This window comes from Musca domestica, unplaced genomic scaffold, assembly GCF_030504385.1.
Source record: "Musca domestica strain aabys unplaced genomic scaffold, Musca_domestica.polishedcontigs.V.1.1 8, whole genome shotgun sequence".
Classification (NCBI taxonomy): Eukaryota; Metazoa; Arthropoda; class Insecta; order Diptera; family Muscidae; genus Musca; species Musca domestica.
Window position 1 is genome coordinate 375,492 of NW_026712409.1, and position 15,973 is coordinate 391,464.

At 38.4% G+C, this 15,973-nt stretch overlaps 1 protein-coding gene and 1 pseudogene across 1 annotated transcript; one reads left to right on the forward strand and one right to left on the reverse strand.

Annotated features, from left to right (window-relative positions):
- Positions 1-12: 12 nt before the first annotated feature.
- Positions 13-6,502, forward strand: LOC101891178 (endoplasmic reticulum metallopeptidase 1). Its single transcript, XM_005182704.4, has 10 exons — positions 13-746; positions 3,481-3,565; positions 3,630-3,905; positions 3,968-4,357; positions 4,810-4,990; positions 5,055-5,239; positions 5,319-5,462; positions 5,589-5,794; positions 5,850-6,132; positions 6,199-6,502. The coding sequence occupies exons 1-10, from the start codon at positions 67-69 to the stop codon at positions 6,361-6,363; spliced, it is 2,595 nt and encodes an 864-aa protein (XP_005182761.1). The 5' UTR covers positions 13-66; the 3' UTR covers positions 6,364-6,502.
- A 3,119-nt stretch (positions 6,503-9,621) lies between these two features.
- LOC131806607 (endoplasmic reticulum metallopeptidase 1-like) lies at positions 9,622-15,709 on the reverse strand (annotated as a pseudogene).
- Positions 15,710-15,973: the final 264 nt, after the last annotated feature.

Sequence of the window (15,973 nt, forward strand, 5' to 3'; positions counted from 1 at the left end):
TGTTACCTTCAGTTTACAAATTTAAATTTAGTACAAATTTAGGCGTTCTTTCGATTGGTGGCAGACATGAAGGAGAGTTTCGATGTCAATCTGGATACAAAGGGATTTGTTCAGTCAAAGAAAATAAATTGGTACTGGGCCCCATTGTTCTGCGTTTTTTGGTTTGTTCTTTTTTACGTCGTTGTTATCCCGAGCTTTTTTTCTTATCCCGAAACTAATTTAATACGCGATGAACGTCATCATCCAAATGAATTCATTGGTGAAAGAGCTCAAATTCAACTACTCGGATTGTCATCGATTGGTGTAAAACTCACGGGCACAGTGGAAAATGAAGTCTACGCAATACAGTTTTTATTGGAGGAAATCGAGAAAATAGCGTCTGCCTCGCGAAAGGAGTTATACGACATGGAAGTAGATGTTCAGTATTCATCGGGAGACTTCGAGCTTTGGGAAATGGCCACTTCCTATCATAATGTCTCCAATGTTATTGTCAAGCTTTCGCCCAAGAACACAACAAGTGAATCGTATTTGTTGATAAATTCTCACTTCGATTCAGAAGTAGCCTCACCCGCTGCTGCCGATGCTGGCGTAATGATTGTGGTTATGCTAGAAGTTCTACGTGTTATTTCCTCGTCAGAAAAGGAGTTAAAGAATCCGATCGTTTTCTTATTTAACGGTGCAGAAGAAAGTAATCTCTTGGCTGCACATGGTTTCATAACGGAACATAAATGGGCACCGTACTGCAAGTAAGTCGTCTATTTCATTCTTGGTGAGAATGATTTCTATATCCATATATCTTTCTGAAACAAAGGCAGTCACAAGGTGTATTAAACTAGCAGAATTTCTGAAGTTCTTTATTCTATAGGAAGGAAAAACGATTTAAGAAAAAGGCGACGAAAGCCCAAAGACGAAATGTTCTACAAAAAAATTCATTGGATATAACTGCGAATAAAGCTGCTTTTCCGCCGGCAATCAAAACATGCCTCCCATTTTGCGCACAATACTATTCTTATGTTGGTCAACTTACTCAATATTTTGGGTTCACATTTTTATACCCTACACCACAAGGTGGTCAGGGTGTCTTTGTGAATTTGTTTGTAACAGGCAAACGGAATCGAGATAGACCCATAGTTCCTTTTGATGATCTGCATAGAATCACATTCTGAGTCGATTTATGTATGTCCGTCCGTCTGTCCATGTATTTTGTAAACAAAGTACAGTTCGCATTTTTTGCCCTATCCATATGAAATTTTGCACAAATCATTTGTTTGGCCCAAGGATGAACCCTATTAAAATTGGATAATCGGTCAAAATTTAGATATAGCTCCCATATATATCTTGGTCTGATTTGCCTTTTATTGTGCACCAAACGTGTAATATCAGCCCGAATATTATGGAATTTTGCATATAAAACTAAATTGGGCCTGAAAATAAGTATGCCAAATTTGATCGAAATCGGTTCAGATATAGCTACAGCTCCCATGTATATTGTTCATCCGATTTGTTATTTTTGCCCTCCGCAGTCGTAATATGCACTCTGTAACAACAATATTTGGGGAAATATATCAAATACAGCTCAGAATTACATTTGCTAAATTTTATCGAGATCGGTTCAGATTTGGATACAGCTCTCATATATAACTTCGTCCGAATTACCTTTTATTGTGTACCAAACGTCTAATATTTGTCCAAATGGGATGGAATTTGGCACATACAACAGAATTGAGTCTAGAAGCTAGTATGCCAAATTTGGTGATCGGTTCAGATATAGCTATAGCTCCCATATATATTGTTCATCCGATTTGTTGCATTTGTTACCCACAACCGTAATATGCACTCCGTAACAAAGATATTCGGGGAAATATAATACAGCTCAGAAATATCTTTGCCAAATTTTATCGAGATCGGTTTAGATTTAGATATAGCTCCCATATATATCTTTATCTGATTTCAAATTAATTGTGCACCAAATGAGCAATACAAATCCGAATTTAAAAGATACAAATGCCCAGCATATTTAGTTCTTTAAACTTTAAATTATAACTATAATCATAGCGTATATGATTGAATTCTCCCATAAAAACTTTCAATTGTTATGCGGAGCTCTACTAAATTAGCAAAGTGGTGTAGGGTATCATAAAGTCGGCCCGCCCGACTTTAAGACTTTCTTTACTGGTTAGAAGTCTTTACAAACCGTTTTACAATTCTACTTCAGAATGAATTGACTATACAATAGCTATGAAAAAGAACAAAATCTTAATATTTTGAACATTTGTAATTTATTGGAGTTCTAAGGAATCCAATCATAGGGAGACTTAGGATATAGATCATGAACAATAACTCCTTAATGATATTAAAGACTCTCCGCCAGGTCCAGTAAGTGAGAGCAAGTCAAGAGGAGAGCAATTTTAACAAATACATTACTGAGAGTTTGTAAATTCTTACTGTTCCCAGTAATCATTTTGCAGCATCATCAGCCGAATAAAAATCAGTTTCAATATTTAATTTTTTTCAGATAATTTGCATTCGGCAAATAAGTAATTTCACTTGAAAATTGAGAGTTGCCTCAAAACTTTTGTCATATTCTCACTTGAGTGAACACAAACTCTGTTGCATGATGTATCTGAGCATAGACAAATGAAGATATAAACAACGAAATGCCCTCACCGTTTATCTTCGAAAAATCGGATCAGCAGATATCGTCCATATCGTTTCAGGGGTTTGAGTTGGAATATTGAAGTCACTCGATTCTAAAACGTTAAAAATAACTAAACCTGTAGTTTCATAATACAAGATAAGTGAAAACTTTGTAGTGACATCGAAAAATATGGGAATATTCCCGTGAAATTCTTGAAAAACGATAAAATGTGTTTCGAAGTCGATTGGGTTAACACATGTTGACTATGCCACCTGATGAGAGCCACCTGGTTAAAAAGACAAAACTAACTTTTCGTTGTCTATATCTTCATTTGTCTCTGATCTGAGTAAATCTTTCTGATAAAGCAAACAGGCATGCCTCATATATGTGTCTGCTCGAAAAAAAAACATATTCTCTCTGCTGAGGTGACTGAGTAACTTTTTCCAGAAAATGTTATCATAGCACCAATAGCACAACCAGAAAGATAATATAATATATAAAAATGGAATGGACACTTTATGTGGAAGCTACAGCTAATCCGAAGCGAATTCCACTAAACTTAATTGAAATAGCAAAAATGCATGCTGTTATGTCGCACGTTTTAGCAGAATTAGTAATGCTGGGACAATGTTTTAAGACCTAGAACGCGGTTCTTCATAGCAACAGTTTTGTTTTTGATAATGGTCGCTATATCTGTGCTATGTTGTTTTTGAGAGTCAAAGACATGCCATTTTGAAATCTCCGCAGCCAAGCAGCGGTTTCATAAGCGGATCATTGTTAAATTCGAAAGCACTGAACAAACAATGGCGAAAAGCATTTTATGTCCCAAAATATTTTTTCAGAGCTCTGATTAATTTGGATTCCACTGGATCTGGAGGCAAAGAAGTTCTCTTCCAAACCGGCCCCAACCATCCATGGCTAATCAAGGTGAGTGAATATTCATTTTCAAGTCATAGTTTGTCATTAACTCCATTTCACTTCGTCTTTACAGTACTATAAGAAATCTGCACGCCATCCATTTGCGACCACATTGGCCGAGGAACTGTTCCAGAATAACTTTGTACCATCCGATACTGACTTTCGCATATTTCGTGATCATCGCGGCGTGCCTGGTCTCGACATGGCACATGCCCTCAATGGTTATATTTATCATACGAAATACGACAATTTTCATAATCTGGAACGCGGAACGTATCAGACAACCGGAGACAATGTGCTGGCCTTAGCATGGGCTCTCGCAAATGCAGAGGAGCTGACCAATCCAGAAGTAAGAATGCACATGAACTCCATTGAATGTTTTGTACTGAATAATCACTCGTAATTTTTAAGGAACACGCGGAGGGACATGTTGTTTTCTATGACTTCCTGGGCTGGTTTATGGTGGCCTATACAAAGACAACGGGCACGATTATTAACGTTATAACCAGCTGCTGCGCTATTATTTTCATTTTTCTGAGTGTTTTTCAAATGCCCCAACGACGAGGAAAAGAGGAGACCAAACCGTTTTATATGCAGTTTTTTGTCATCATAATTTGCCAGCTCGGTACGGTCCTTGTGGCAGCCGGCCTTACCATTTTGATTGCTGTTATTGTAGACGCACTGAGTATAACACAGTCATGGTATAGCGAGACATGGTTAATTTTTGGTTTATATTTTTGTCCCATGTTCTTTATATTGGCTATTGGTCCGGGCTTGTACATCCACTGGACTAAAAATAAGGTAAGGAATTCCGATACTGCTCTGAGTTCACTCACAACGAAGCAATTAAACGTTGTCAATATATATAGAAGTATATACGTTAGAATCAATTTCATCACACATGCGACATCAGAAAATTTTATCTGTAATTCGTGAATTTCAATCGCAATTCGCAGCATTTCAATTGTATTTCCCGAATTCCATTTGTTGTTAGTTAAGTTTTATTTAAAGGTCGAGTGTCGAATGGAATAACTCAAATTTGAAATGAAAGTATCGAATAACCAATTGAGTTCTCGAATTACAATTGTAATGTTGTGAATTACACCGGAAAGTGGTACTTAAGAATGCAAAACACTTTTGAATGTATAGACGTCGTTTCTAATTATCAACTAAGCCAGTTCTCACGAATATTACTCTTTCGAATTCTACGTGTATTACGAACGATACAGATATATGATAATTTTTATTCTTAGAATTTACTGAACCTGGACAACATAATAGTTTCCTTTATGCATGCCCATTGCCTAATATTGGCGGTTGTCTGCATCGTTATGACCGGACTCGACATACGGTCGTCCTTCTTTGCAATGATAGCAGTGTTCTTTTACACCATATCGGTGATCCTGAACATGGTTCTGTCCAAAGTCACCACAAGTAAGTTACAATTGTTAGCGCCTCAACAGTCTGCTTTACCAAGTGAACAATATTTTGCTTGCAGAGGATTACTACTTCGTCGTCCATTGCGCGTGCCAAATAATGCCATTTTGGTTTTACACCTACATGGCGTTCTTGTTTTTGACGTTTTTTATTCCAATGCAAGGGCGCGATGGGCCCACTAGCAAACCGGAGCTGTTGCTGTCAGCATTTTGTGTCCTCTGTACATTACATTTTGGCGGTTTTATTGTAAGTAAGACAATTCATTACTAAGGCTGAATGCAAACTATGTACAACTTCCTCCTCATCCACACACGGTCTGCTTTAGATGCCTATTTTGAATAAGTTCAAGAAATCAAAAACCATTTCCTCGGTTTTTGCTGCGTTGTGTGTGCTGTTTGTGGTGCTTGCTGCGACCCCTGCCGGCTTTCCATACACCAAGGATGTGCATCCACAACGCTTTTACGTTCTGGTAAGGATACTTGCTGCTTTAATTATTAAACATCCTTTAAATTATGAAACAATTCGATTACTGCCGACCGTTACGGAAATACAAATGAGGTGCATCTCCTAAGTTTTTATTTGCTTTAATTTTTAGCATACAGAACGAATCATCCACGACAACACGGGCGTTGTTGTCAAGAACGACACCGGCTTCTATGTTCAACCGGTGGACACAAGGCCAGGCAGCTTGGATGACACTACACTGAAAAATGCTTTGCCTCAGTTTTGGATAAAGGAAGAATGTGCCACGGAAATGTTTTGTGGATTGCCATTGTATAGTTCAAGGTGGATGAGCTGGAAGTAAGTAGAATGATCTTGCTAAGCCAAGCTTTAACTTGACGCGTTCTCTTTGAAGGAACTCCTCAAAATGGGTCCCGGCCAAACCTCCCAACCTAGTTATACCCACCGAACTTAAACTGCTTTCTAAAGTGTACCAGGAGCCCACAAAAATACGCTACGAATTCTCACTGAAAGCAGCAGACAGGGTAGTCATTTACATTGATCCGCACGCAGGAAATACAATATCGAATTGGTCGTTTAACCGAGTTCTTTTGGATGAGGATTACGACACACCCTATTTTGCATATCACGTCCATTCCATGGCCGAAGCACCCTTTGAATTTTGGATAGAAGTGGAGGTATGTGTGAAGAAACGAGACTATTCGAAAGAACACAATATTACAAACACAACTTTGTTTTTCTAGAGAGTAGCCGTACAAACAGGTCCTTCATTTCGTCTGGGTATAGGAGCTCACTTCCTCTATCACAGCCACACGTACACGGAAGAGTTCAACGGTTTCTTGGCTTCATTCCCAGATTGGGTCTATCCAACGCACTGGGTTGCTTCATACGAAAGCTGGCACTTCTAGACACTAAATTAGAAACCGATGGAATCAACATACTCCCAAAAATGGCGCGACTTCGAAATGTACATGCATCAATTGTTTTAATATACTATAGCTTAGCATTTTGCATATTGAACAATAAAGCGTCATATACGCATGTAGTTGTTAGTGTTATCTAAATCGAAACTGTGAGGAAAGGGCAAAAGTCGAATGGAGCCGACAATGTGATGCTCCAGACTGGTGTGGATGTTTGACAGAAGTGTATGTTTAAAATGGAGCATTGTTAAATCGAACGAAACATGGGAGTTTAATCTAGATTCAAAAGAATTGAGACATAGGCATATGGACGTTGGTCTAAACTAAACTATAGCACAAGGCAAATTATATGAATTGTGCTTTTCAATCATATGCTGAATTTTTGATCGACATTGGCATCTGACAACAATCCCCAGTTTAATTTGATTGTCGACTTGAGCATTTGCATGGTCTTCTACCAGCAGTATATCGACAATGCCAGCGAACCATGTCGTCGTGTGCTTTAAATGAGTGTGTGTATGTGTGTTATTACGACAGTTATGTAGAGTTTGTATGTGTGTGTGTGCTGTAATTGTTAAGCAGTGAACACATTTTGAAACATAAAATGAAGTAATATGATATTCTTTTAAAACATTAGTACGATATTGATGGCAGAGATCTGACACTCACTCACTCAATCTAACAGTTTTAGTGACATGGGTTCTCTTTGGACCAAATCCGTCTCAGGAAAACTTTCAGTCGATCTACCGGTGTCCCTCCCTCTGAATGGAGGATAACTCTTGAAGCGAGCATCCCATTTGGTCCATACTTGGAACATCGTAATATTATTATCAAACTTAGATCGAGTTCGAAGATGGGCAATATCGATATATTCCTTTGGTACCTCCCTCGCAAAAGGTTAACATAATTTAATTTCATAGATACTAATTTAGCTCCCAGAACTAAAAAATAATCTAATTTTGTTTAAACTTTGCAAATCCCTATATTTATATGAGTCTGATCAAACAAGGCTTAACTTGACGAGCGTTTTTCTCCATGGCATAAATGGATTTCAAATTTGACAAATGTATTTTTGAGTCTTAGATACAAAAAATACATTTTTGGGTGAATATCATGAGTTTTGAGTTGCCTGAACATGAAAATGTATGAAAGATATGTATGGGAGCCATGGGTATGTCTCTCCTCCAATCCGAATGTGGCTGCATGATTCACATTAAGGTAGCTCTGATTGTGCATCATTTACCAACGTAAAATCAGAGGGATGTAAGGTAAATAAATGAAAAGAAATGAATTACACATGGGGCTATATTCAAATCTGCATCTCAATGCGGCTAATTCCGAATATCGTGAGAAAGTTGGTCTGTGGTACCCGAAAATCGAATTGAAGGAACATGGAACACGTATAACCAGGAATTTGGCGAATATAACACTGTGCAACAAAATTCCATTTTCTATAATTACAGGGGAAATCATAGGCAATAGTGCAGATAAAATATGAAAAATATTTTGGTAAACAAATTTAACCGTTGAGCTAGTCAATAAAGAGATCTTTTTGGTCCTTTTAAAATATTGTTTAAACTCCCTTTAAACGAGCACGTCAAAATATTCCACAGAATTATTTGTCATAAAATTCTCCTATAGGTCCTAGAAGACGTCAAGGGTCTAAATCTTATCTAATCACCAGGAATTCATATATATTAAAAACCCATTTTAGGGTTAACGCCGAACTTTGTGTGAGTTTGTGCAAAAATCTGAAACAAATCATCATTTTAGAAGGATGACATCAAAGAAAAAAATTCTTCATAAAATTCACCAAAGAAAAGAAAAATTGTATGTCAAAATATTTTTGCAATAATATTCCGAAGAAATCGAAAGTATTTCTTAATTTTTTTTGATCAAATTTTCCCTGATTTGACGCTTTCGGTGAAGGTGTACAAAGAAGAAACAAAATTTCATAATAAACAATGTATACATGTACAATAGTTTTTATGAAAAACACATTCAAAATGTATGTACTAAAAGTGAGAACCCAACATACCAAAATGGCTTGAGAATAATATAACAATAAGCTTATGAACATAAGCCTTAAGCTTGAGAAAATCTTGAGAAAACGTTGAAAAATGTTTGTGTAACAAGTATAGAATAATCGAAACGGAACGTTTATTTATAAGCTTATACTTGAAATTGTAGAATAAGCTTACGAAAATAATATTATATTAAGCTTATTTTTGTAATAGTATAAAATATTATTTTTTTTTTAATTTTTAACCATTTTTCACATTTTTTTTCTTGATGGACATCCCAGTAGTCCACTGCCTCATGTAGCCTTGATATTCTTACGCTTTCTTCTCCCTTATTTGAGCTTCTGCATCTTTTCCACTAAGACTACACATCTATTGAATTCCTGCAACTTTTTTGATGCTTCCAATCTGAAATGGGATTGAAATAATTTATGTAAAAGATTCCCGGATTTTTTATTCATCCATACCTTAAGAGTTCGGTCCCGAAATGGGTCCTAAATTCGCGTGATTTTGTTTTTTACCAAAGAAAATAATTTCTTGCTGACAATTTTCACAAAAAATCAAAACTAATTTGTCAACAAAGGACAGATTTGAGAAAAGTTTGTGGAACATAAGTGTTTCTCATGCATTGTATGTTTTAATAATATTGTTCTCAAGTTGTATTGTATTCTTTGTATGTTGGGAATTATGTAGTATAGTATCCAAGTAAGAATTATTGTAGATCAAATGTCATTGTGAGACTCTGAACAAAAGAAAGTTGTACACTTACTTGAAAAATATACTCAGCACGAATTATTGAGTAACCTCGTAAGCTGTACTGTGATCGATGCAAAAATGTTTGCAAATTACAGGCAATATTTACTTATTTTAATTTTCACATAATAAGCATTCAATATCGTATTTTACCATTAAATAACTAATTTTTCATTATGAAACTGCAATTTAGATTCAATTTTCTCGACAAATTTAAATGGGTAATGCATTCGTTGTTCAAAACAGAAGTTTTCTTACAAAATCTTGCTGAACGTTGTTCGATATCTTTCTGCAAAATTTGCACGCCAGAGAAAATATTTTCTCCATAGACTTTACTTAGCAATTTATGGCTATGGTCGTAAACAAATGAAAATATAGACAACGAAATGCTCTCTCCGTTTATCTTCGAAAATTCTGCAGTGCCAAATTTACGGAACAGCTTTAATCGCAAATACAAAATAATCGCGGAGTCTTCGTTAAGTACAATTCTTTGTTAATTTATTTTGTTCGTATGACTTCGAATAATATCACTTAAGACTACAAAAAAGCACGTGTGCCTAAATAAATCTCAATTAAAAGGACATACACATATGCAATCAATAATGTTTAAAACTAGGTTGTATCCCGAACACTTTGACCTCGTGGGTTGAGGGGACACATTTTTACTACTCTACGCTAATTGATCTAAGCTACCGTTTGCCTTTGTTGCCAATCACAGACTCCAGGACTCGTACGAACTGGTCCATGAACTTACATGGGCCCAATGAGGGAAACTGGCTAGGAATTCTCTAAACTCCTCTGCAATGTTGATATTGTCCGTAACTTTGTGGCCAATTACAGCAAGGTCAAATGTTGGACCAGACCAGTGTGGATCTTGGTGCTGAAAGGGTAAATGGTTAGGCTCCCAATGATCTACTTAGAGAAGTAGCGAAGCTTGCTTTCTCACCTTAAATTTTAAACTGAACTTGAGTGGTGATGGATCCCGAGCATAGGAAAAATATACAAAGAAGGGTGGGACGAATTTATTTTCCAACGGAATTTTTGTGAATGACCAGTCTACCAATGTCACATTCTCTTTGGGCTGAATGAACATACTGATGTGATTAGGACCTGCAACCTCCAAATTGAAGACAACCGTGTCTGGAGCTGCACTCTGTTTCGAAGTTATGCGCATGGAAGGCCATCCACTGCGACTAGGCTGAGAAGCTGGGACCCAGAAACTTTGATTTCTAAAGGCGAAGATAATCGACAGCAATGAAAAAACTTAAAGAACAAATAAATATTTCCAAATTGACGCTAACTCACCGCCATCCCAACCACCGTGTGCTATAGATTGGAAAACCGCATTGCACCTCTTTTTCGCAGTCCTCCGCATGATTTGCTTTGGTCAGATTGGAATTTTCGAACATAAAGTCGATTGAATGGGGGTGACGGTCCACCGGTACGACATAAAAACCAGAGTCTTCGCGCCTGATACTCATCGCAGCATCGCCATTGTGGAAGGTACGGGTAGTGTGCTGAAATAAGGGAAGGTGTCTAGTTAGGCATGATCATGGTTCTGCATTCGTTGCTATGGGAATGACGAACATCGTGGTGTACATGTAGTACACTTGCCTCACTGTCCGATCAACAAACAAATTATTCTGCTAAAGTTGAATCATCAAATATATGTATCCATACTTTAGTCTCTGCAAAGCACAGCTCCTTCAACATTTACTGTTTTGAAAAAAAAAAAAAAAAACAAACTACCTGGACGACGTTTAAATAGACATATTTACTTCGTTGGTGGATTCCTTAAAGAAAAAAGACATTGGCAGCAGGAGAAGTCTAAGGTCTAAACTCATCTCCAGTGTGACTTTATTTGGTGCGTCTGGATTTGAGGCCAACTAACTTGGCTCGAATGTAGCATTAGTGCCAAGTTAGATGTAATGTGTCTTCATACTTATCTTGACTTTCTCCATAAACAAGCGGGAGGCTGTTCAATCCACTTAGGATTCAAAATGATGTATTAAATAGTGCTATACAAAGTGAGGTATTCATAATTCGTTCTCAAGAGACATTAAAGATTGAGTATTAGCAAAATAATAAAAGAAAATCGGAAACGTATTTACAATTTAATAGAAAATAATTGTTAACCAAAGCTAAACAAAAAGGAGAGATCGAAACATTTACCATAGATCTAAGTTAACAGGAATGTTGAGATCCACGAAGTTTGATGAAAATCGCTGGCTTGTTTCGTATGTTATGAGAGATGTGTTTATTCAAAATATTGGCCTTTTGTGGGGGAGGTACCAGAAGGAGTGGACCGATATTGCTCATTTCCGAACTCGATCTAGTTTGGACCAAATCGGATACTCCCTTCGCACCAACCAGACGGACACCCCTAGATCGACTCCAAATGTCCTCAAACGGATTCGATTCAAAGACACCTAAGGTCTTAGACCATTATTTCGATGAGGCACGTTTTGACCGTATCAAATGATACATACTCTCGGTAGCCATATGGCTGAGGGTATTAAAACTAGTGTCTGGGTTTTGAAAGAAGTCTCTTACATCCGTTTTGTTTTACATACTTGAAATGCGCTTATATAAAAATAAAATAAATTCAAGGTGGGCAACAGTTATGGACTCATTACATTTTTTTTTTGGAAATGGCATGTCCATCCGAATATGCATGTGAATTGTTTTACATAACAGTTCTTCCTAATAGCTGGCGTACACCTTCGACTTTTTTCACCACAAAACTTAAATGAGTACATGCATTTATATATTAAGGAAAGTTCCGGAAACACGTCGCACTGTAAAGTTTTCAAAGTTTACTAATTCAACTTTCCCTGAACTTATTTTGCTTTTTATTTCGGGGTAGGTTGAAAATTAAAAATCCATTACTGGACACCATTTGAATGAATTTAAACCTTTTTAAATCTCCCATCCTTTTATTTGGTTGGCTTGAAGATACGCACTTTTCGTGTTTGAGTAATACGGTCGTACGAAACATTTTACCATGGTGGGGAATGCCAATTTTCGATTATTTAAATATATTTTGACTTGTGTTATGATTATTCAAATTGCTGACCCTCTATGGAGTTGGCTCCGAAGGAATGGGACAATATTGTCCATTTCGTATCGGACCTAAATAAATATGATAGAAATATTGCGAGTGGCAGATGTGGATATGACTTTATATGAGATATGTAATAATTTAAAAAAAAAATAAAATGTGTGTGAGGTTCCAGTTATAGTGGACGGAAGTATTCCACTTTCATACTTCATCTGATACAGATAAAAATATTGGAATGAGCAAAATTACAAGAAAATCGAAATGTTGACCCTTTGTATACTTGATGGAATGGACCGATATTGTCCACTTTTGCACCTGAGGCAGGACCGATGCAAATATTAGGGGATATATATTTTTTTAATTTGACCGATAGACCGATATTGCCCATCTCCGAACTCGATGTAAGTTTGTTAAGTTTGGATCAAATCGGATACTACCTTTGACATTTTTCGTACGCACCAGCCGGCAGACAGACAGACGGACGGACATCGCTAGATCGACTGCAAATGTCTTGAAATTGATTTGGCCCAAAGAAACCTAGGGTCTAAATCCGTTTATTTCGGTGAGGCACGTTTTGGCCGTATTAAATGATATATACCCTCTGTAGCCATATGCCTGAGGGTATAAAAAATGGCTAGTACAACTTATGCATTGAAGAAATTTGCCCACTGGACCTCTCGTTTGCCTTATTTGTACCATGCTTAATACATATACATAAATTGTAAGATCAATCGAGTGTAACGAAATAGTTTTGCACCTTCCCATACAAGTTAAAAGGCCGTGGGAGAGAGCAATGTGTGTCCCAATGCTTTGTTTTTTTTTTTTCACTTCAGGTGAACACAAAGTTATAGTTTGTCAATTGGAAATTTCGGATTTCCAAGGTGAAGTGTGGAAGAATCGGTCGACTTTCTAACATGATTTAGAATTTGTTTAGCGGCAGCTCCTTCGAACCTATTTTATTTGCTAGTCTTCTGAGGAGTTGCTATAACAGTCAACATTATCGAAGAGAAGGTAATCACTTTGGAAGAGAAGACAGTCACTTTGGAACGGTTGATTTACTTATAAGTTATCACCATGTTACGATAGTTACTCCGATCTGAGGCCTTTTGGCGCACAGTGATTCCTGCGCAGCATGTGGCCGCTGGCCAAACACGGATTGGCTGACTTGTGTTTTATTTTTAACCTACCACAGCATAGAATCTTGAGGCGCATCCTTTTCAACATAGGGGAATGCAGCAGGGGTAGCCGCCAATACTACGAACACGACGCAAAGCACTCCGAATAAAGATATGATTGTTTTGGCTTTACGGAACAAACAGAGCAATGGAACCTGCAATGATATGTTGATATATGTACGTGCAGTTGTATTTATGTAATTGAGAGCCCCCATTCAGCATCACTCACCAAGAAGGCTGCAAACAGGAGACACATCAATGCGGTGAAGCCACCAATTAGAATTTCCGGATTGGAATTCGCTCCATCGCGACCCTGCATTGGAACGAACGTAACGTAGAAAGCATAGCAGATGTAGGTATAGAACAAGTATGGTAGGACTTGACAAGCGGCATGGGGAATCAGCCAGTGGAAATCTGTAATAAACGCTGAGTCAGACAAAGCTCGACGAGAACCACGCATCCCTTATTTGCACTTACTCTTCTTATGGAAACACGTGACCATATTAAGGATCACCGACAATGTGTAGAAGCCAATGCACAGCATGATGACAAATGCAGAGCGTATGCCGAAGGCAATCATCAGTATGGTTATTATGGTCAGTATCAAGCAGTGGGCATGCATTAGTAGCTGTATCGCATAGGCCAGTGGCAGGCCGTGTTCTTTGGTCCGACTGAAGTAAATGGCCGGCAAGATGCCCATAACAAAGAACATGGGACAGAAGTACAGGCCGAAAATCATCCACGGCTGAGAGAACCAGGCCATGGACAGTCCAATGGCATCCATGAAGACAGCGATCAAGAGGGTCACGCCCATTGCCAGCATAACGGTGGCCATTGAATGCCGAATAATATTCCGAATTTGGTAAAAATTCGACGACGGAACATTCCTGTTTGATGAGCCATATTCCAAACATAGCCCAGCAGGGTTAAATGAATAGCACACAGATGGTAATGTTTACAGCCAGGCCCGTCTCCTCTGAGTAGTAGACGATAAACCAGCCAAGGATGTCGTAGAAAACCGTGTGGCCCTCGGCATATTTCTGGAAGAGAAGAAGGTTCTACCTCACGCCTGTTTAGTTGCTATCGATTAACTCATACCTCAGGGTCTTCCAATTCCGGAGCATTTGCCAACGCCTTTGCCAGACTCAGTATATTGTTTCCCGTCAACTGGTACGTCCTTCGCGGAATTGCATTGAAGCGATCATATTTCGTGTGGTAGACATATCCATTGTATGAGTGCGCCATATCCAGGCCGGGTATATTTCCAAAGTCTCGGAAAATTCGATAATCGGTTTCGGAAGGAACAAAACCGTTTTGAAACAGTTCCTCGCCAATAGTAGATGCGTAGGGGTGGACAATATGTGCTCCGTAATACTGTAATAGAAACATGAATTAATTCAATATTCCGATGCTTGTATTTGATAAACCTCAGGATTGGTTGCATCCATGCGGTATTGTTCCAATACGCACCTTCATGAGCCACGGATGATCAGGGCCGGATTGAAATAGAATTTCCCTGCCTCCAGATCCCGCTGAGTCCAAATTTATCACAGCCCTGTAACGAAACTCAGATGCTGGTTAAATTGTGGCCACATCGGGCTAACGCGATTAAGTCGTACCTAACATTTTCCGCCCATGGATGCTGCGTTATGAAGGCATGAGAGCCCTGCAAGGGATTCTCCTCTGCACCGTTGAAGAGGAATACAATGGGGTGTTCCAGCGGAGTATCATATTTCGTAATGATCCTCATAGTTTTCCAGCATAATCACAATCATCATGCCTGCATCGCCGGCACCTGAACTGCCAGGAACCGAGTCGTAGTGACTGTTTATGAGCAATGCGGCAGTACTGTTCGAATTTTTACGCGACACACGAACTACCACATTCTGAATCGCCTGATAGTAGTTAACCATCTTCCATAGCACGTAATTTCCCGACGCGACCTGGACATCCTCCTCAATTTCGAACAGGTCGAGGCGAGCGTCTTCTTTTATGTTCGCTATTTCGCTGAGCAAAAAGTGAACCGCCACCTGTTCGTTGGCCGGACTGCCCACGACTTTGGGTCCAATCTTCGAAAGTCTCAACAACGTATTCTCAGCTCTCTCGCCAATAAAACGTCCTGGATTATTGGCTTCTTCGTCGATGGTAAGTGTGTCGGGGAAATAATGAAACTGGGTATGACCACCAAATAGAACAGTAGAAACCAGAACGCCACAAACACTGGCGCCCAATACCAACCGAATTTGCTCCGGTTGTAAATTATCTTCATGTTTTCGTATTTGGAATTCATCGTGTTAGCCGCCGATTAGGGCGTGTAACTTTCCCTGAAATCGAAAATAAGAAACACAAATTGTTAATCTTTTTTCATCGCAGTTAAAGTAAATAAAGTTTGCTGCGCTAGTAGGGATTATCAATGTGCACACATACACATATATGTACACCACTTGGCTAAGATTCCTCACATGAAATTCTTCAAAGTGCCGGCACCTATATCAACACGACTTGTATCGGCTATCAATTAATTGCTCCTCCAATCATAAAGCAATTCCGATAACACCAATTAAAAGCCACTTCAAACTGCAACTGCT

Coding starts and splice junctions, on each gene's coding strand:
- LOC101891178 (XM_005182704.4), top strand. CDS start 67: ATGAAGGAGAGTTTCGATGTCAATCTGGATACAAAGGGATTTGTTCAG. Junction 3,566..3,629: donor ACCATCCATGGCTAATCAAG/GTGAGTGAATAT, acceptor TCGTCTTTACAG/TACTATAAGAAATCTGCACG. Junction 4,991..5,054: donor TCTGTCCAAAGTCACCACAA/GTAAGTTACAAT, acceptor TTTTGCTTGCAG/AGGATTACTACTTCGTCGTC.